Source organism: Gracilinanus agilis, chromosome 4, assembly GCF_016433145.1.
Source record: "Gracilinanus agilis isolate LMUSP501 chromosome 4, AgileGrace, whole genome shotgun sequence".
Lineage (NCBI taxonomy): Eukaryota > Metazoa > Chordata > Mammalia > Didelphimorphia > Didelphidae > Gracilinanus > Gracilinanus agilis.
Window position 1 is genome coordinate 74750274 of NC_058133.1, and position 22012 is coordinate 74772285.

A 22012-nucleotide genomic window follows, 5' to 3' on the forward strand; every position below is an offset into this window, starting at 1 on the left:
ACACCAGGTCTGTATTGAATTATTAAAACTCTCTTCTCTGAAATTTAAGCTACTAAAAATTTCCAATTATGCTCATACTTTGGGAATATTCTCTTTCTTCAGCTGTTGCAAAAGTATGGTGGCATCAATGGCCGTGAAGAAAGAAGTTGCTTTAGATCCCCAAGCTAATAAGGATATTGAGGAGTTGGTGAAGATTAAGGTAATCTTCCATTCAATTTATGTGTTAATAAAGAAATTCTCACCTCTTTCATTCTAGATTGTAGCAACAGGATTAGTCTAGGAAACGATTTACTCAGAAATATTAGAACTCAACAAGGATTCAAAGGTTTTTGTCTAATAGAACAAACTCAATCATAAAAGCTCTGCTAAATCTCTCAAAGGTCAAATTCTATAATGTTTAGTGGTATTTACCTGTGATTTATTATTCTATAGAAAACCCAGTCCAAGTTTTTCAGTGAGATAAACTAAGTCATTGTACTAAGATTAAAAATCATTACTTACCATTGTCCATGTAAAAAGCTTACCTAATCCCTTTACCTATGTCACTTACCCTATTAATTGTAGACTCCAACCCATTAAACTTGGTCACTGCTCAAAGAGACTTGTCTGTGTGGCTCTTTGATGGCATTAACTCTCCTGTAATCCCAGACCCATCCTCTTTGCCCTGGTTGGTGACTCACAAACTGTATCATTAGGGCTAGACTCTTCAATACAAAAAGATTAAGGGCAGAGTTGGGAGCTATAGTGAACCCTGATTAAAAGTGTCTTCTAGTTGCTATGGAGTAACCCAACCACATGGCAAGGAGGAAGGGGTTCTACTGAGGGAGGAATGAGGGTCTCTAAGTCCCCCTTCTCAGTGGCCATTTTCCAATCAAAGATGTCTTGGGATGTCTGGGGGAGGTTCTGAATGGTTAAGTCAAAAGATGTGTACCAGTGGAATTCACCACACTCTCTTGCCTCCCCCCCCCCCCACTACATTCTTTTTTTTTTTTAAACCCTTGTACTTCGGTGTATTGTCTCATAGGTGGAAGATTGGTAAGGGTGGGCAATGGGGGTCAAGTGACTTGCCCAGGGTCACACAGCTGGGAAGTGTCTGAGGCCGGGTTTGAACCTAGGACCTCCTGTCTCTAGGCCTGACTCTCACTCCACTGAGCTACCCAGCTGTCCCCCCCCCCCCCCCCTTTTTTTTTTTTTTTTTTTTCTGCCTTTGTGTCTGCTTGCTCTCATTGGTCCCTGTTCATATTATGGAAGGAGTTTAGATTGTCTTGAGTAGTTAATTAAATTATAATTAAGAAAATTTCCAGAATTTCAATTGTTACACTTATTTTAAGTTAATGCCACACTTGCTTCATCTCTTTTGGGAATTCTAGGTGAGTTTGTGCCCAAGCTGTGTTTTCCTCTGAAGCACACTGCTTGAAGATTTTGGAGTCATTCTCTTCTTTAACATTTGTGTCTTACATGCCTCTGTCACCATAATTACTCACTATGGTAGGGTTCTTTTTTTTGTTTTCCCGTTTTTCAGGGTTGCTTCCTGACTTCAGATTTGATGTTAGGACTAGGCTCTACCACACTTCTGAAGGGAAGGTCAAGGCTTGTCCTCTTGCAGCTTTTGGGGAGTATTGTGTATTGTGTTTTTCTAGGAACTGGGGGCAAGCTAGGGTCCTATGAACTTTCGCTTCTCCCAAAGTAGTCTGATCTAAGGCAAAATCTGATAACTGATCCCCTGGTCTGAACTCTACAAGTTTCTGCACTAAGTTTGAGTTTGTGCAACAGTATATTGGACTCTATTTCTCTCAGCTAGCTGGAAAACTCTTTAGTTCAGAGGGGAAAAAATTGTAGGCTTCCTTTTGCCTTGGGATTCCTTTGTAGAGTGGGTTAGATCAGTGATGGGCAAACCTTTTAAAGAGGGGGCCAAAGGAAAAGAAATGCTCATCTGTCAGTCTGTTTCTAAGGCAACTCTTTTGAAGTTTCATTTATTGTATCCTACTCATTGTATTCATCAGATTAGGAATAATGTTGGTGGGATAGAACATTTCAGAGGGTCTGCATCTGGCCCAGCAGACCTTAGTTTGCCCATTACTGGGCTAGATGATAATAACTAATATTTACATAGCACTTACTATGTGCCAGGCACTGCTAAGTGCTTTGCCATTATTATATTGTTTGGTTCTCATAACAATCTTGGGAGGGAGGTGCTATTATCACTCCCATTTTAAAGATGAGGACACTGAGTCAAATAGAAATTAAGTGAATTGCCCAAAGTCACATAGCTAGTAAGTATCTGAGACTGAATTTGAACTGACTTCAGGGCCTATTCTTTATCCACTGGATCACCTTTCTTACTAGATGCTGCAAGTGAGACTAATCTTGGAATCTAAGCCACACCTCTACTGGTACAGCTACCTACCTACCTTCTGACCTATCTTTTTCCACAGTATATTATACTACCCAGGGCCTCCCTCTCCAAAAATGCCATTCCTCTCAGGTCCCTTTATCACTTTGTCCTTGATCTGAGACCCAGAACTGTGTAATGGGCAACAAATCTTCTAAGTGGCACCTTTCCCCATTGTGGTGCCCTGTTATAAGCAGGGTGGAGCCCTGGAAAGATTTGAGACCTCCTTTGTGCTGGCATAGCCTTTGCCTGGATGCTTGCATGCTCTACATTAAGCTTCTGCCCCAACTCCATTCTCTTTGTTCCCTGTCTATCTCCCTATGCTGAGCTAGACAAATGACTTACTGTGACTTTTTTGGGTTTTCCTTCTCAGGATTTGATCTGGAGAATTTTCTAGATCTGTTTGGAAGAATTTGTGAAGGGGAGCCCACCACGATGCTTCTTACTCTGCCATCTTCACTGTACTTCTTCTCAAACTACTTTTCCTAAAGTACAGATCTGATTCTACCACCCCCCATTCAATAAACTCATGTCTCCCTATAACCTCCAGGATCAAATATACAATGTTCCTGTTTGGCTTTTGGCTTTTAAAGTCCTTTATCACCTTTCCCCTTCCTACTTTTCCAGTGTTCTTATACTTGCTCCATTCCACCCCATTTTCTACAATCCTGTGACATTGACTTCCTTGCTGTTCTTCACACAAGACTCCATCTCCCAAATTCCAAATTTCCACTAGAATTCCTCATGCCTGGAATTCTCTCCCTCTTTATCTCTACCTCTATGATCCTCTGTCTCCTAGATCCCAGATAAAGTTAAGCCTTCTACATGAAATCTTTCCTAGCCTCACCCTATCTCTCAGGTTACTAGTGCCTTCCCTCTGTGGACTATCTCCAGTTTATTCTGCCTGAATCTTGTTTTTATATAGTTGTTTGCTTATTATGTCCCCTACTAGACTGGAAGTTCCTTGAGGACAAAGATCATTCTTTGCCTTTCTTTGTATTCTCAGTGCTGGGCACATATAAGGTACTTTAAAAAATGCTACTGCCTACATTTGGCTACAACCATCGATGGAATCTCTGGATCTCTTGAATTCATAAAATCACCTCATCACTTCTATTTTAGAATGCTAGCTTAACTAAGGTGAGGGAAGGTTAAACACAGCTGCTCACAGCACCTGGCAGGATGGGAAACAGTTGTTACCCTTCTCTTCCCAGCCTCTCAGGTTGTCAGCTGAAAATTGTCTTGCCTCTTTAAATCCACAAAAAGAATGATGAAAAGGCAAGCTGCCACTTTTGTGTATTCAGTTCCAATTCAACAATTCAAGACTTAATCAGTTCAAGGTCAAAAGGACAAGATCAAAAGACATTTTGTGATCACAGGGTACAAACCTCTTTGTCAAAAATGGCCAGAAACTATCTCCCCACAAGTCTCTATGTAGTTGCTTGGACTAGCCTTCATGTACTTTCTTTCTTCTTGGTCTTGTCTCATAATCCTTTCATAATACCCCCCAATTTCTAGTGCTCTCCTTTTTGTATTACACCATATTTAAATAATTTATTATTTGTTATCTTTATATTCAAGCATGTGTATATACACATAACATATTATATTGTCTGCCAATTAGAACATGAGCTTCTTATGAGGAGAAGTTGTTTTATTTATCGTATTTGCATCCTGAGTGGCTAGCACAAAATCTGGCACGTATCAAGAACTTAATGAATTCTTGTTGATTAATGTTAGAATAAAAATAGTGATCCCTCAAAGTTATCAGGTAAGAACCTTGTGGTAGGAAAACAGAATCAATAAGGTTGACCTAAGATTCCTAAGCCCTTTACCATATATTAGTAATTTAGGGACTTTCTAATTGGAGGAAATGAGAAACAAAGATTTTTCTAATTGCCTGTGGAGCTGAGATGAATCATTCACTAAAGTAAGAAATGCTATATTGAACAAAAGAGTGAATAATTGAATGAATCAATGAATGAAATATTTACTTTACCCACTTAAGAAATTATATTTTTTGTTCATTTATCTCTTCCCAGAGAGAATGCATCGAATGGGTTGCTACATGTAATCTCCTGCTTTCTGAGTTAAAAGGAAGAGATGTCTTTTTGTTGACACCTGAAGATACAAGAAGCCTTTATGATTATGAGGTATTTGTTAGAAATGAATGTTTGCCACTCTTTTTCCTTTGGGTAAATTTGGTGTAATAGAAAAAAAGACTTCTCTGATAGTGAGGAAAAGGCAAGGGGAGCAAGGAGAATGACTATTGTTAAATATCTACTGTATGCTAGGTACTGTGCTAAGTGTTTTACAAATATTATCTCATTCGATCATCACAAGAACCTTTGGACATAGATCCTATCATTATCATCCCCATCTTACAACTTGGGAAACTGAGGAAAATTAAGTAACTTGCTCAGGGTCCCATACCTGGTAAGTGTCTGAGATCAAATTTGAGCGCAGATCTTCTTGACTTTAAGTTCAGCTTTTTATTGAGTCACTTGGCTGTCCCTAGAGTTCAGTTTGAATCTTGGGTTTGTCATTAAGTAGTCAGATGATGTAAGGCAAATTATCTTACTTCCTTGCTCTTCGTTTTCCTCTTCCTTAAAATGAGAGAGGTTAGAGTAGACAAAAATGATTTATAATAGTGATTTATAAAATATTATCCTTACAATAATCCAATCAGTTCTGTTTTATTGTAGAGATGAGGGAACTGAAGTTCAGAGAAGATAAGGCACCCACGTTCAAAAGATCTTAAAGTCTTTGCCAATATAGGCCTGTTTGGTGCTTTGTACACATTATACATTATGATGGAGAAAATATTACTAGTGCAGATTCAACTTAAAAACATATAGTACACTTTTCCAGAGAGCCCAGTTGTTAAATATTTATCAGCATGCCCCTGTATTGCTCTATAAACATTGCTGCATTGCTTGAGCTCAGCTGTAGGTAGCTGAAGACATAAAGTCACTGTCAGACAGAGGCTAATGATAATAACTGACATTTACATAGCACTTTAAAATTTCCCAAATCCTTTACATCAGTTATCTCGTTTGAGCTTCATTACACTACTTAGTAACTTAGACAAAAAAAGAAATGAGATTTGACTAATAGGACCTGTTCTTGATGAAACCATATTGGATATACACTTGCCCTCCCTTTGATAGTATATTCTAGACTGGTACAAACTGAAGTTGAGTTTACTAGACTATAGTATGTATATGCATTCTTTTTCCACTTTTTCCAAGTTGGATCATTTATGCCCCTTCAGTCTTGTGGCACCATCTTTATCAGATCACTGACCATAACTCAGTAACAGTATCTTCGGTGTCTTCCAGGATGCTAGAATATCATTTCTATATCTCTGGTGACTTCATATCATCAAGGGTCACTAAGTGCTTTCTTATTTATTTACTTAGGTTTAGTTTCAATTCCTTATTAGTTTGAAGGATTAAGACTGGAGGACAACTATCAGACTGCACCCTGTATCAGATCACCTCTGCACAGGTTGCTGGCCAACCATACCTACTGGAGATATTTGAAGATTACAGCACTCATTACCCAGACCTCAGATAAAGTAGAACTGTACTGTAACTCCTGTTCTAAAACCCACTATTATGAGACTATCTCCTTATTGGTGATGAATACCCTGCCCTGAGTGATAATCAAAAAAGAGTTCGTAAAAGATGAGAGATCTCTAGCCTTCACCAGTTCCCCTTCAAGAACCTTCAAGGCCAGTTTGCTTTGGGAACACTTTAAGTAGAAGTTCCCCTGAAACTCCCCAAGCTTCAGTCTTCAGCTATCTAGTTGCTTTGGGCACTTCTGGCTTCTAACTTTGACAGGGGAAAATGGAAAAAGCCAACACCACTTCAGGTTGCAGAAGGAAAAGACTCTGGAAAGATATGGGAGGAGTTGGCAGACTACACTAGAGACTTTGGGGAGTTTCCCCTTGGGTAAGATCTAGAACTTTCTTTTGGTTGATCTGAGTTATTTGGTACCCAATGGGAGATCTACTTCATTCTGTATTATCTAGTATGAATTCTGTGCACACCATCTCTGATTTCTATTTTACTATGATTTTGGATCATGGGTTTCTTTGCTATTTGCAATGTGTTTTCATAGTAGAAATGGTATTTGAAAGAAGTTACGCCTTGATATGGACCTTGAGGTTGTTCTACCCATCAAAATGACAGCAATCAGAAGTTATATAAAAACCAATAATATCCCTTAGACAAAAAATACTTAAGAGAGTAGATATCTATCTATCTATCTATCTATCTATCTATCTATCTATCTATCTATCTATCTATCTATATATCTAAATATCTATCTATCTGTCTGTTTGTCTGTCTGTCTGTCTTTATATCTATATAAAATTCTAGTCTGGTACCCCATCCCTCTCTGAAAGAAGAAAATAACTCCCTAAAAGTTAGAATTGGGAAAAGGGGAGTTGATGACATCATAAGACATCGGGAAACAATAAAACAGAATCAAAAGAAGGGAAAAATTGAAAAAAAATCTAAACTATCTCACTGGAAGAAGCAATTGACCTGGAAAATAGATCCTGGAGAGATACTCTAAGAATCATTGGTATCTGAAAGCCATGATTAAAAAAAAAAGAGAGATTGAATACCATGATATAAAAAAATCATTATGGAAAACTGCCTTGATATTATTGAATAAAGGGGGAAAATAGAAAATGAAAGAATCTATTGATCACCTCCTGAAAATGATCTCAAATTAAAAATGCCCAGGACTATTACAGCCATTTTCCAGAATCCCTAGGCCAAGGAAAAAGTACAGGAATGAGCCAGAAGGAAACAATTCAAATATTATGGAGACATAGTTAAGATTACACAGGACTTAGCAACTTCTACATTAAAAGGCCAATGGGTTAGGAATCGGATATTCCAAAAAGCATAATATCTAGGACTACAACAAAGAATCAAGTACCAAACAAAACAACATAATCTTCCAATGGAAAAAAATTTGATGTTGAATGAAATAGAAAACTTCTAGGTATTACTGACCAAAACCAACAACAACAACAACAACCCCATAAATAACAAACCTGAAAAAATTCAATGAGCAAATTTGATATTCAAAAGAAGCATAAAAGGGTAAGCAGAAAGTGAAAACTAAGGGGATTCAAAAAGCTTAAACTGATTATATTCCCTTGAAAGAAAGTGATAATTAAGATATTTAAGATATTTATGGTACTTGAGATACTTAAAGTGCTCAACACTGATGATACTTAAGAACTTTATCATTATTAGGGTAGTGAGGAGTATACATAGACAGAAGGAAAGGAGTAAGCTGAAAAGGATGGGATGGTATCCAAAAAAAATTTAAGAGGAATACATTGGGAGAAGAGAAAAGGAGAGATAGAAGGGGTAAATTATCTCAAATGAAGAGATGTGTAAGAATCAATACAGTGGAAGAGAAGATGGGGTAGGGGTAGAAAAGTATAGACAGAAGAGTACAGTAGGATGGATTAAAAACCACAATATACTGTCTATAAGAAACACATTTAAAGTAGGAAGACACACACAATATAAGCGAAGGGCTAGAGCAGAATTGATATTTTGCCACAGATAAAGGAAAAAAAAGCAGGGCAAAGCAAAAGTAAAAGTTGATCTAATCAAAAGAGATAAAGGGAAGGGCACCAGGTAGCTGGCTCAGTAGATTGAGAGCCAGGCCTAGAGATGAGAGGTTCTGGGTTCAAATCTAGTCTCAGACACTTCCTATCTGTATATAGCTGGGCAAGTTACTTAACCCCCATTGCTTAGCCTTTACCAATCTTCTGCCTTGGAACCAATACACAGTATTGATTCTAAGAAGAAAGGTAAAGTTTTATTTTTTTTTAAGAATGATAAGGAAAGGGGGCAGCTGGGTAGCTTAGTGGATTGAGAGCCAGGCCTAGAGATGGGAGGTCCTAGGTTCAAATCTAGCCTCAGACACTTGCCAGCTGTGTGACCCTGGGCAAGTCACTTGACCCCCATTGCCTACCCTTACCACTCTTCCACCTATGAGTTAATGCACAGAAGTTAAGGGTTTAAAAAAAAAAGAATGATAAGGAAATTATAACTTGATAAAAGGTACCATAGACAATGAAGTAATATCAATACTAAACATATGTGCATCAAATGACATAACATCAAAATTCCCAAAGGAGAAGTTACATGACTTATAGGAGGAAATAGATGGTAAGCTATAGTAGTGGAAGACTTCAACCTCTCCCTCTCAGGAATAGATGAAATCAACAAGAAAATAAACAAAATAAAGTTAAAGAGGCAAGATGCCCATAATCACCACTATTATCCAGTATTATACTAGAAATTCTAGCTATAGCAATAAGAAAAGAAAAAGAAATGGAAAAAGCTAGAATAGGCAATGAAGAAACAAAAGTTATCACTCTTTGCAAATAATTTGATGATAAGAAAGAAAAACCCCAGAAAATCAACTGAAATACTAATAGAAAAAATTAACAACTTTAGCAAAGTTTCAGGATATAAAATAACCCAAATAAATCATCAGTTTTTCTATTTACCACCAACAGAGTTCATCAGCAAGAGATAAAAAGAGAAATTCCATTTAAAATAACTATAGACAGCATAAAATACCTGAGGGTTTACTTACCAAAACAAATCTGGGAATTATATGAACACCATTACAAAACACTTTTCATATGTATAAAGTCAGATCTAAACAATTGGAAAAGCATTAATTGATCATGGATAGGCTTGAGCCCAATGTAAGAAAAATGACCATTCAGCCTTAATTAAACTAGTCCATGCCATGCCGAAATTATTTCATAGAAGTAGGAAAAATAATAAAATTAATCTGGAAGGACAAAAGGTCCAGAATATCAAGGGAATTAATGGAAAAAATATAAGGAAGGTGGTTTAGTCATACCAGATCTCAAACTATATTATAAAATAGTAATCATCCAAATGATCTGAAAATGTCAAATAAAAGGGGTAGTGAATCAAAGGAATAAATTATGTAATCAAAACACAGTAATAAATGACCACTGTAACCTAGTATTTAGTAAACCCAAAGATCCAAACTATTGGGGGAAGACCTTACTTACAAAAACTGCTGGGCAAACTGGAAAACTGTGACAGAAACTAGGGATTGATCAATATCTCCCACCATGTACCAAGAAAAAGTCAAAATGATTAAATGATCTAGAAATACAGGTGATAATACAGACAATAGTTTACCTGTCAACCTATGGATAAGAGATTTCTGACCAAACAAGACCATAGAGAACATTATGAGAAGTATATTTTTAATTACATTAAATTCAAAAGGTTTTATATGAACAAAGCATTGTAACCAAGATTATAAGGGAAACAAAAAAATCAGAAGTTTTTTCTAGCACATGTCTCTGACAAAGGTTTCATTTCTCAAATATTTGAGAACTGACTCAAATTTAGAATAATACAAAGTATTTTCTAATTGATAGATGGTCAAAGGATTTGAACAGGTAGTTCTCAGATGAAGAAATTAAAACTATCTATAGTCATATTAAAAAATGCTCCAAATCACTATTGATTAGAGAAATGCAAAGCAAAACAACTATGAGATGACTAATATGACCAAAAAGGATAATGATAAATGTTGGAAGGGATGTGGGAAAATATGCTTTTGGTGGAGTTGTGAATTGATAAACTATTTAAAAAATTTAATTTTAATTTTAATAACATTTCCACATAAGTTTTTCAAAATTATTTAATCCATATTGTCTCCTTCTCTTCTTCCCTCCCCCCTCCTAGAGCTGACAATTCAATCTGGATTATACATGTATTATCATGCATATTTTCATATTATTCATTTTTGTGAGTGAATAATCTTATAGAACCAAACCTCTAAAATATATACCCAAAATAAACAAGTGATAAATTGTATGTTTTCATCTACATTTCTACTCCAATGGTTCTTTCTCTGGAGGTGGATAACATTCTTTTTCACAAGTCCTCACAATTGTCTTGGATCACTGTATTGCTGTCAGTAGCAAAGTCTATCACATTAGATTGTTCCACAATATTGCAGTACGTAATGTGCATAATGAACTCCTGTTTCTCCTTATTTCACTCTGCATTAGTTCATGTAGGTCTTTCCAGCTCTTTCTGAAATGATCCCATTCATCATTCCTTATAGCACAATAGTATTCCGTCAACATCATATGCCACAATTTGTTCAGCTATTCCCCAATTGAGGGACATCCTTTTAGTTTCCAATTCTTTGCCACCACAAAAAGAGCAGCTATAAATATTTTTGTATAAACAGGTCCTTTCCTATTTTTAAAAAATCTCTTTGGGATACAACCCCAGTAGTGGTATTACTGGATCAAAATGTATATTCTTTTTTTTCTTTTTCTTTTTTTAATTTTTTAAACATTTATTAATAATCATTTTTAACATGTTTACATGATTCATGCTCTTATTTTCCCCTTCACCCCCCACACCCATGGCCAACACACATTTCCATTGGTTTTATCATGTGTCATTGATCAAAACCTATTTCCAAATTGTTGATAGTTGCATTTGTGTGGTAGTTTCGAATCTACATCCCCAATCATGTCCACCTCAACCCATGCGTTCAAGCAGTTGTTTTTCTTATATGTTTCCTCTCCTGCAGACCTTCCTCTGAATGTGGGTAGCGTCTTTACCATAAATCCCTCAGAATTGTCCTGGGTCATTGCATTGCTGCTAGTACAGAAGTCCATTACATTCTATTTTACCACAGTGTATCAGTCTCTGTGTAAAATGTTCTCCTGGTTCTGCTCCTTTCACTCTGCATCAGTTCCTGGAGGTCTTTCTAGTTCACCTGGAACTCCTCTAGTTTATTATTCCTTTTAGCACATTAGTATTCCATCACCAGCATATACCACAATTTGTTCAGCCATTCCCCAATTGAAGGACATCCCCTCCTTTTCCAGTTCTTTGCCACCACAAAAAGCGCAGTGTATACATTCTTTTATAGCCTATTGGGCATAATTCCAAATTGCTCTCCATTCACAACTCCACCAGCAATGCATTAATGTTCCGATTTTGCCATATTCCCACCAACATTTATCATTTTCCTTTCCTGTCATATTGGCCAATCTGATAGGCATGGGATAGTATCTCAGAGTTGTTTTAATTTGCATTTCTCTAATCAAGAGGGATTTAAAACATTTTTTCATATGATTATAGATGGCTTTGATTTCTTCATCTGAAAACTGCCTATTCATATCCTTTGACCATTATCAGTTGGGGAATGACTTGTATTCATATAAATTTGACTTGATTCTTTATATATTTGAGAAACAAGACCTTTATCAAAGAAATTTGTTATAAAATTTTGCCCCCAGTTTATTGTTTCCCTTCTAATCTTGTTTGCATTGTTTGTGTAAAAGCTTTTAAATTTAACATAATTTAAATTACTCATTTTACATGTTGTAATGGGCTCTATCTCTTGCCTGATCCTAAATTCTTCCCTTCTCCATAGAGTGGACTGGTAGACTGTTTATATGTTCCCCTAATTAACTTATAGTATCACTCTATGTTTAAATCATATACCCACCTTGGCCTTATCTTGGTATAGGATGTGAGATATTGGGGGACATCTGGGTGGCTCAGTAGATTGAGAGCCAGGCCTAGAGATGGGAGGTCCCAGGTTCAAATCTGACCTCAGACACTTCCTAGCTGTGTGACCCTGGGCAAGTCACTTGATCCCCATTGCCCACCCTTACCACTCTTCTGCTGCGGAGCCAATACGCAGTATCGACTCCAAGACAGAAGGTAAGGGTTTTAAAAAAAAATATGTGAGATAATGATCTAAACCTAATTTTTGCCATACTGTTTCCAATTTTCCCAGCAGTTTTTGTCAAATAGTGAGTCCTTGATTAACTATTCTGGAGAGCAATTTGAAATAATGCCCAAAGACCATACAGCTATGCATACCCTTTCACACAGCAATACCACCAATAGGTCTATATCCCAAAAAAGATCAAAGAAAAGTAAAAAGATGTACTTATACAAAAAATATTTTAGAGGCTCTTTTTATAGTGGTGACAAAGAATTGGAAACTGAAGGGATATCCATCAGTTGAAGAATGGCTAAGCAATTTGTGGTATATGGGTTTAATGTAATACTATTGTGCCATAAGAAATGACAAACAAGATGATTTCATAAAAATCTGACATATGAAATGATACAAAGTGAAGTGAGCAGAACCAGGAAAACATAGTATAGAATAACTGAAATATTAAATGATAATCAGCTTTGAAAGACTATACTATTATCAGCAAGATAATCCAAAGAGACTTAAGATTGAAAAAAACTATCCATAGCCATAGAAGGAAAAGTTGGAATCTGAATGCATATCAAAGCACACCACCTTTCACTTCTTTTCATGAGTCTTTTCTTGTATGTGTGATATAGATCTTCTTTCATGGTATGAGGAATATGAATATATATATTTCATCACATCACTGACCATGTGCACTGAAGAGAAGAATTTCTTTATAAAGATAATTGTCCAAATTTAAGAAGAGTTACTCAATGAAGAAAATAATTTCTTAAAAATTACAATTGGGCAACTGTGAGCTAATGACTATGAAGCATCAAGAAATAATAAAGTAAAAAAAAATTAAAAATGGAAGAAAATGTGGAAAATCTAATTGGAAAAATAACTGACCAGGAAAATAGATTAGGAGAGATAAATTAAGAATTATTGGACTGCTTGAATGCCATGATTAAAAAAAAAAGCCTAACCATCATATTTCAAGAAATTATCAAAGAAAACTGAAGCAAGTAAAATAGAAATTAAGAGAATCCACCAATCTCCTCCTGAAAGAGATCCCAAAATGAAAACACCCAGGAATGTTATAGCCAAAATCTAGAACTCCCAGGTAAAGAAGAGAATATTATAGGTAGCTAGAAAGTAATAATTTTATGAAGCCACCGTAAGGATAGCACAAGATTTAGTAGCTTCTACATTAGAGGATCAGAGGACTTGGAATATTGTATTCCAGAGAGAAAAGGAGCTAGGATTACAACCAAGAATCACCTACCCAGCAAAACTAAGTATAATCCTTTAGGAGGGGGAATGAATATTCAATGAGATAGAGGACTTTAAAATATTCCTAATGAAAAGATCAGAGCTGAATAGAAAATTTAACTTTCAAACAAGACTCAAGAGAAGAATAAGAAGGTGAACAGGAAAGAGAAACCATGTGGGATTTAATAATCTTAAATTGTTTATATTCCCACATGGGAAGATGATACTTGTAACTTCTAAGAATTTTATTATTATTAGGACAGTTGGAAGAAGTATAGACTGAACTGATAGATTCTGAATGTAGATCAAAGCATAATTATTTAAACTTCATTTTTTCTTCTTTAATTTTTTTGGAGGAGTCTGTGTTTTACTTCAAAACATGATTGATGTAGATATATTTTTAGCATGACTACCCATATATAACCTATTTCAAACTGCTTGCCTTTTCAAGGAAGGGGAATGGGAAAGAGAGAGGAGATAATTTAGTACTCAAAAATTTTTTTAAATGTCAAAACCTTTTACGTGTAATTGGAAAAAAAATTTTTTTAAAGAAACTTCAATATGCTTAAAGGCAGCATAGACAATGAATTTATTTTTAAGTGAAAGTTTTAAATGCCATGCAGAAGGGTTTATATTTGATCTTTAAGATAATAGGGATTCATGGGCAGGTGGCTCAGTGGCTTGAGAGCCAAGCCTAGAGATAAGAGGTCCTGGGTTCAAATCTAGCTGTGACTTTGGGCAAGTCACTTAATCCCAGCTACCTAGCTCTTACTACTACTCTTCTACCTTGGAACCAATACTTAGTATCAATTCTAAAAAAAAAAAGAAAGAAAGAAGATAAAAGGAATCATTAGAGGGGCAGCTGGGTAGCTCAGTGGATTAAGAGCCAGGCCTAGAGACGGGAGGTCCTAGGTTCAAATCTGGCCTCAGATACTTCCCAGCTGTGTGACCCTGGGCAAGTCACTTGACCCCCATTGCCCACCCTTACCACTCTTCCACCTATGAGCCAATGCACAGAAGTTAAGGGTTTAAAAAAAAAAAAAAGGAATCATTAGAGCTTACTAAGTAAAGGAATGAAATGGTAAGATACACTCTTCAGGAGAAGTAGCTGAATGGAGTATAGAATATGGAGAGACTTAAAGTAGGGAGAGCAATCAGAAGGCTATTGCATGATTCATTAGTGGGTAGCAGGAAGGAGATCTGTTGTAAAGGTAAAAATGACAAGATTTGGCAATAGATTGGATAAGTTGAGTAAGTACAGATGATGCTACAACTCAAGGTTAACACTGAAGTTGGGAACATGGATGACTAGGAGTATGGTGCGGAAAATTCAAAAGAGGGGAGGATTGGGGGAAAAGATTAGTTCTTTTTTTTGGACACATTAAGTTTGAGATGATTATTGGGTTGCCAGATCAAGGATAGTGATCAAAAAACAATCAGTAGTGTGAGCCTGCAGATCAGGAGAGAAGTTAAAGCTGCATATATGGACTTGGAAATCACCTGCTAGAAATGATAATTGAACTGATGGGAATTGAAGAAATCACCAAGGACAATAGTATAGAAGGTAAAGAGAAAAATCTTTAAAGACAGAGCCTTGGGAGCTATGAAATAAATAAAGATTCAGAAAAATGGACTGAAAAGGAATAGTTAAGCAGGTAGAAGAACCAGGAGAAAACATTACTATGAAAAGTTAGAGAGGAAAGATCTTCAGAGAAAATGAAACTGTGTCAAAGGCTACGGAGAGGTTAAAAATGATAAGGGCTGATATAAGACCATTAGATTTGACAATTAAGAGATGGTAACTGAAGAAGGTCATTTCAGTTGAACGAAGAAATCAGAAACAAACAAGCAAACTGTAGAGGGATTTAGACTTCATCTAAAATTTGAGTAATATGCTTGCTGTGCACCAGATCAACTTAAATTCAATTGTCTCTTCAAGCTTCTCTGTCCAATATTCCCTCAACCTTCTTCATTCTTCTGTCCTGGGCTCTTTTCTCTCTATTCACACTCTTAAGAGGACCTCATCAGCCCTAATAGGTTTAATTATTATCTCTAGGCAGAAGATTCTCAGATCTCTGTCAAGCTCCTTGTTGAGCTCTAAGCTTTAACTTCTTATCATCAGTTGCCATTTCAAACTGGATGTCCAGAGACATCAGGTATCAATATTTCCAAAACAGAAATTAACATATTTTCCCCCAAAACCTGCCCCTCGTCTAAACCTCCCTATTACTTCAAAGGATTTTCTATTTCATAAGATTCCAAGCGATCGCCACAGTTTCTTGAAATCTCAGGTATTTTTTCTTCTTGCTCCAAAAAGCCTCAGGGATATCCTGGGAATCTTGGTTTATTTTATTGAGTGAGAAAAATGTCCCTACTCCCTTATACATGATTAGATTTTAATGTTAGTAGTGATGGCTTTCAGAAAATCATAACTATAATTCTAAGATAATTAGCATAAGCCATGCTTTTAGAAGGCATTTTACTTATATCTTAGTAAAGTTAAAAAAAAAAAAAACAACCTGGGGGGCAGCTGGGTAGCTCAGTGGATTGAGAGCCAGGCCTAGAGACGGGAGGTCCTAGGTTCAAATCCGGCCTCAGACACTTCCCAGCTGTGTGACCCTGGGCAAGTCACTTGACCCCCATTGCCTACCCTTACCAATCTTCCACCAAGGAACTAATACACAGAAGTTAAGGGTTTAAAAATTAAAAAAAAAAACCTGCTTAACTTAAGCCTTAGAGCCTGTCCCACTCTTCTGAGTTTACATATCATGCATCCTTGCTTGTTATCAGGTATGCGTTAATAAATTTGACCATAAGTTTCATAACCAGATACAGTGTTAACCATCACCACCCATCCTTATCCAGTTATGGGTCCAGAAATCATCCTTCTCTTCCTTCCCCCTCCCCCCCGTAACCATCAAGTGACTCTTAGGTAATGGTCAAAAGATCTCTCACATCAAATAAGGGGTACTTCCTTGCTGACCTAATCTATGGACAAATAAGGGTTGTTTCCTAGCTGAACTAACCAATGAGTGTTGTTACTGGGTGACTTTGTCCTTTGAAGGTTATGGTTATTTTTATGATATTCTTTGTACTTGTATGGAAAACTTGACTTGTTTTAAGGTTTAAGGTTATAAAAGAAGGTATTTATCAGGAGGTTCGGCTTTGTTAGAGGATTTGGCCCTCTTCCAAATAAACCTAAATAATTACCTTGCTTGGAGAATTTGACTTTATTTATCCAAAATGACTAATTCTTTTTTTTTTAACCCTTGTACTTTGGTGTATTGTCTCATAGGTGGAAGATTGGTAAGGGTGGGCAATGGGGGTCAAGTGACTTGCCCAGGGTCACACAGCTGGGAAGTGGCTGAGTCTGGGTTTGAACCTAGGACCTCTTGTCTCTAGGCCTGACTCTCACTCCACTGAGCTACCCAGCTGCCCCAAAATGACTAATTCTTAAGAAAATTTTGCAACAGTTTTTGGTGACTCCTCCAGGACTTTTTTTTTCTTTTTTTTTTTTTAAACCCTTACCTTCCATCTTGGAGTCAATACTGTGTATTGGCTCCAAGGCAGAAGAGTGGTAAGGGTAGGCAATGGGGGGGTCAAATGAATTGCCTAGGGTCACACAGCTGGGAAGTGTCTGAGGTCAGATTTGAACCTAGGACCTCCCGTCTCTAGGTCTGACTCTCAATCCACTGAGCTACCCAGCTGCCCCCTCCGCCAGGACTTTGAATAAGTGGTCTTGTCATTTTAGGGGGTCTCTTCTCCAGGAAGGGAAATTTTATAAGGGTACCCTTGGGATTTTTGTCCCTGTTTTCCCTTCTTCAGAGGGGGTTGACTCGCAGAGAAACAAACCCTTTTCATAAGCTCTAAAAACTATACCCAAGCAAGGTAAGTGAATAATTCTTTGAGTATTTTTTCCCCATAGACTGCAGTTTGGAAAAAGTGCCCAGACTCTTTCTTACTTTCTATTTGCTAAAAATCCTTTTTGTATAAATTAGTCGTAAAATTGATATAAGCCAGAGTTCTATTGTAAGGAAGCTAGACTTCTGCTTTTTCCTTTGCCAAGTTATACATGAAATTTTTGATAGGCAGCTGATGAAATAATAACCGTATTGGGCATCTGTCTAGGTTTGCAAATTATTTGTTTAAGGTGATCTGTTCTTCTGTTTTGGAGCTAAGACAATTCTCAAATTCACTGAAACCAAGGGCTAACAAACTTCTAACCATGAGTTTTTGTGCTCAATAAAATCTGGTTAATATTTCACATTTAGCTGACAGTTACCACAATAAATAAAATTACATTGTATCATATCAAAAATCATTAGCAATCCTCAACCCTTTAAATCAAATCTTAAGTGAAAAAGCTTCTAATTGTGGAGTAAAATCTCCCTTTTCTGCCCTGAATTTTTCTCTTTTTTGTCTCTTTGGGGGCCCATCCAAAGGAAGAAAGAGGAAAAATCATTGAACAGATATTTGCTTTTGCCCTCTGCTAAGGATTTTTGACAGTGGGAAATTCAATCTTTCAACTCCCTCACTTTTTTTTTTTTAATTTAAGAATACATAGAGATGAAACTGTGACAAAGACAACAATAAACAGAAACATACAACTTTGTGACAAGCATGCTTTAAAAGGAAAAGATCAGTGCTTTAGGATCCATTTAAAAAAAGAAATATTTACAGTGAGAAAACAGACAGTTTCAGCACACTGCCCCTTTAACTGAGGAAGCTATGCTGAGCTCAGGTACTGTGATTTAACTTCCCTGTCCCCTAACTCTCCCTGTGCCTTACACGCTGATAGATCTAACCTGTCTCTCTTTCTGGCTGTGATTTCTAACAAAATGCTCTTGTAGCACCTAGACAAAACTGCTATCTGTTCCCAGTGGGGATTGGAAGTGAGCTGTTCATAAGGCTGGCTGTGTTTCTTAAGGAAAGAACTTTGAACTTTTAAATCGCCTTTCTTTGTTTAATCTTATAGCTAGTCACACAAAAACAACACAGACTCAACAGAAACCTACAGGACATACTCTCTCACACATTCATACACCTTGGAACCCAAAGAAGCCACTGAAATAGAGTGACGTGACTGGCCGGGTCCCTGCTTGGACTTCTGCCTTCTCTTCCAGTACGTCCACTGGTGCTCTCTCAACTTACTGGGGGCCTCTACCCACCAAACCAGGGACTCGAACCCTGGGCAAGGGCCTCCAACCCCTGCAAGTTTCCCTTAAATCTCAGAGGACTCTAATCTCTGCTACAGAGACCCAGTCTCTGTTCCAAGTCCCCAGGACTCTGGGCGAAAGGCCTCCAAACCTTCAAAATAAAATTTTCTGCTCGGACAGTTGAAAGGGTCAATCCACTTTCGCTTTTTCTCAAATGCTTCCTATTCTGGCTCAGCTTATTGCGAAGTCTGAGAAACACGTATTAGGCTGGTCCACACTCAGAAACAGGCAGAACCGAATCACTTATTGGGACTGGACTTGATACTAGGCCCCCTTCATAAAAGTCCCAAAGTCAGAAGGGTTAACCGGGCCACTTAGTTGTATGCCCTAATCCGGTGAACGGCTCCCCATCAGCCACACATCACACATCAATCACACATCACACACAGTTCTCTGGCCTTTTGCCCTCCGAACTAGTACCTTTATCCATGTGCAAGTCCAGTTAGGAAATCCCGGACGAGCCCCCAAATGTTCAGCCCGGTTCTGATTTCCCAAATTAGGAGGCACACCAGATAATGTAAAAGCAAGAGGTACTGTTTTATTGCAAGCTCAAGCTTGGGTCCCACAATGGAACATTTGAATGAGGGCCCTAGCCAGCATATAGTTTGAGTAGGAACTTGGGGGCTGGGTGTTTGTTGTTTTTTTTATTCAGCAGATGCTATAGTTTGAGGGTCTTCCTCTCATTCGTTCAGCAGATGTTACTGGTTGGAGTCTTCCTGTCATTTAACAGATGTTACTGGTTGGGGGATTTCCTATCACTGAGTAGGTGCTGCTATTTTTATCAGCTCTTATACCCAGTCAGCATCCAGGCCTAACAAAACCTGTAAAAATCTCACTGTTTCCCTCCTGGAAAGGGAAGGGGGCTGAAGATGAACTACCATGGTTTGGGGGTACAGGAACTGCAGTGTTTTTTTGAAGTCAGCCTCTCTTTTGCTGAGTCTAAGCAGCCAGGCAGCTAATTTTATTGCCTTTCTGAGAAAGAGAACTGGTTCAGCTCCAAAAATCACGGCCGAAGAAAGGCCCTGCTTACACAATGACACTTCCAAGTTTCTGGAGGTGCTGCTGGGGACACTGAGGCTGGAGACAGCAAAGGTATATGGCCAATCATCATCTATGAAGATATCCATGAAGATAAAGAAGACAAAGAGATAATGGTAGAATGCAAACCAGATTTCAGGGGTTCTGGGTAAGTTCAGAAGGTAAGCCTTTTCTTTCAAAAATTGTTATCACCTCAATGACACATGTAAAACCCAGTGGAATTGCGCTTTGGAGGATGTGGGAGGAGGGGAGAGAAAGAACATGAATCATATAACCATGGAAAAATTTTCTTAAATAAAATTTTAAAAATAAAAATAAAATAAAAATTGTTATCATCAAGTCCACCTTGCCAGAGATCATTATGGTGTGCAAGGCAATCCCAGTCACTATAAAAAGGGCAGGGGTGGTTCCCAAGATCACTTCAGTACTTTCCAGTATAATATTAGGAGGTCTAGAATGTATTACTTATTAATATGATTCAAAAGGGGTATATATGTATATGGTGGTCTTCTTATAATATTTTATTTGAGTCATTACATATGAATTTAATTGCTTGTTATACAAATCGAGTTTATAAATTTGTTACCAATTGGATATTTATAATATTCTTTGGTTATTCTTGACAACTTAACAAGAGGAGGGAAACTCTTCTTACTTCTAAAAGCTAATCAGGAATATTTGGGATTCTAATAAATTCAAGAAAGGAACATGAATTAAAAGAAGGTAAAAATTATAAGCTGAAATTTGTTTGGGTGTACATGTAGATAACCTGGAATTTGAGTGGAATTAGAGATTAGAGCCAATAGAAGAAAATACAAGTAATATTGAATGAGAATTTGAAATTAGTTTTAAAGTGCTTTTCTTTTAAGCAAGTGAGATTTGGAAGAGACAGATAAGAAAGTATGAAAGATAGAGTGCCAATAAGAAGTATAAATGTTAAAGGAACAATTTTAGATATGTTTGATCTGGTTATTGTACATGGGACTATTCATATTTTGGTTTAAGTTTATGACACAACTATATATCCCTAAGGGGAGGAATAATAATAATATAATATAGTTTTTGAAAAATAGTTTGAAAAAGTTTTATAGTTATTTTTTTGAAAACTAAAATCAGAAATACATTAAAAATAAGATTAGAATAAAATTGGGTCATAGAAATATAGAAATAAGGTTTTAAAAGTTAACTTTGAATGTATGATAATATAGAAATGTTACAAAATTGTTTACAGAAAAAATTTTATAGAAAATAATAGGAGAAACAGAAATTTAGAAGAATTTTATAGAAATCGTTTTATAACTGAAATTATTTTGGTACTAAAAGAAATACTGTTTTGGCCAGTATTTGAAAATTTGTCTAGAAAATCAATTTTAATGTAAGAAATTGAAAAGATCTGAGATCCTAACCAAAACCTAGCAAATCCATTCTTCCTACAACTAAAAAAAGAAAAAAAAAAAGTAAAACATCTTGCTCTCCACATGGATTTCTCTGATAATTCTGTTACGCATAGTATGGTTTCCCTATGTTTTTAGGAAATTTTCCATTGTTGCATTAACCGGGAAAGAACTATTTCAAATCCCATAGATTGATAGTTCAGAATATAGTAACTATAGACCCAGCAGAACGTATATAACATATATAAGAAGAGAATCCTATTGCGAATTACAGACTACCAATAGAGAATCAGGAACATATTGAAAACTCAGTGTTTTAGATACTGAAACTGGGAAAAACTGATAGTAAAGGAAATGGTGAAAATGAATGTATCCATCAGAACATTTATTATGGGGAAAACCAGGGAAATTAACTCAAATATTACTTGTGGGTTCAGTGGGGTGGATAGGAGACAGGAAGGGACAATAGGTAAGACTTTACAAGCCAGGGAACCAGGTTTAACTCTAAGGAAATGACTGTTGACTGAAATGGCAGTTAGCCTGACCAACTGTCACTCTGCCCCACCCAGCCTGGAATAACTTCAGATTATTACATACACACAATGAGGACTTTAAAGTACTAACACCACACAGGGAAACAGTTTAATTATAATATGAGGAGATTGAAAAGGGGGTGAGGTGAAGCTATGACTATCTACCCAGGTCTGGGGTCAAAAAGGGTAAGATCCTCAGCCAACCTGGCTACTGCCAGGCTTTGACAGCTTGGCTATGGACCTGAGGAAGAGGGCTTGAATTTGGGGTCTCACAACTGTTCCAGGGATATTATCAGGATGCCAGGAGCCAACTCCTCCACAGCTGATGATCCAAAGTAACCAGGTAGGGAGAGATGTCTGCAAACTGTCCACCAGATCACAGGC

The 22012-nt window shown here is 36.9% G+C and overlaps 1 protein-coding gene across 1 annotated transcript in view; it reads left to right on the plus strand.

The window, feature by feature from the left end:
• The window catches only part of AXDND1 (axonemal dynein light chain domain containing 1), a 147644-nt gene that overhangs the window by 113591 nt on the left and 12041 nt on the right, over positions 1–22012 (plus strand). Inside the window, exons 19-20 of the mRNA XM_044674894.1 lie at positions 103–199; positions 4435–4545. Coding sequence (XP_044530829.1) covers positions 103–199; positions 4435–4545 — 208 coding nt within the window. The remainder of the gene's footprint in view (positions 1–102; positions 200–4434; positions 4546–22012) is intronic.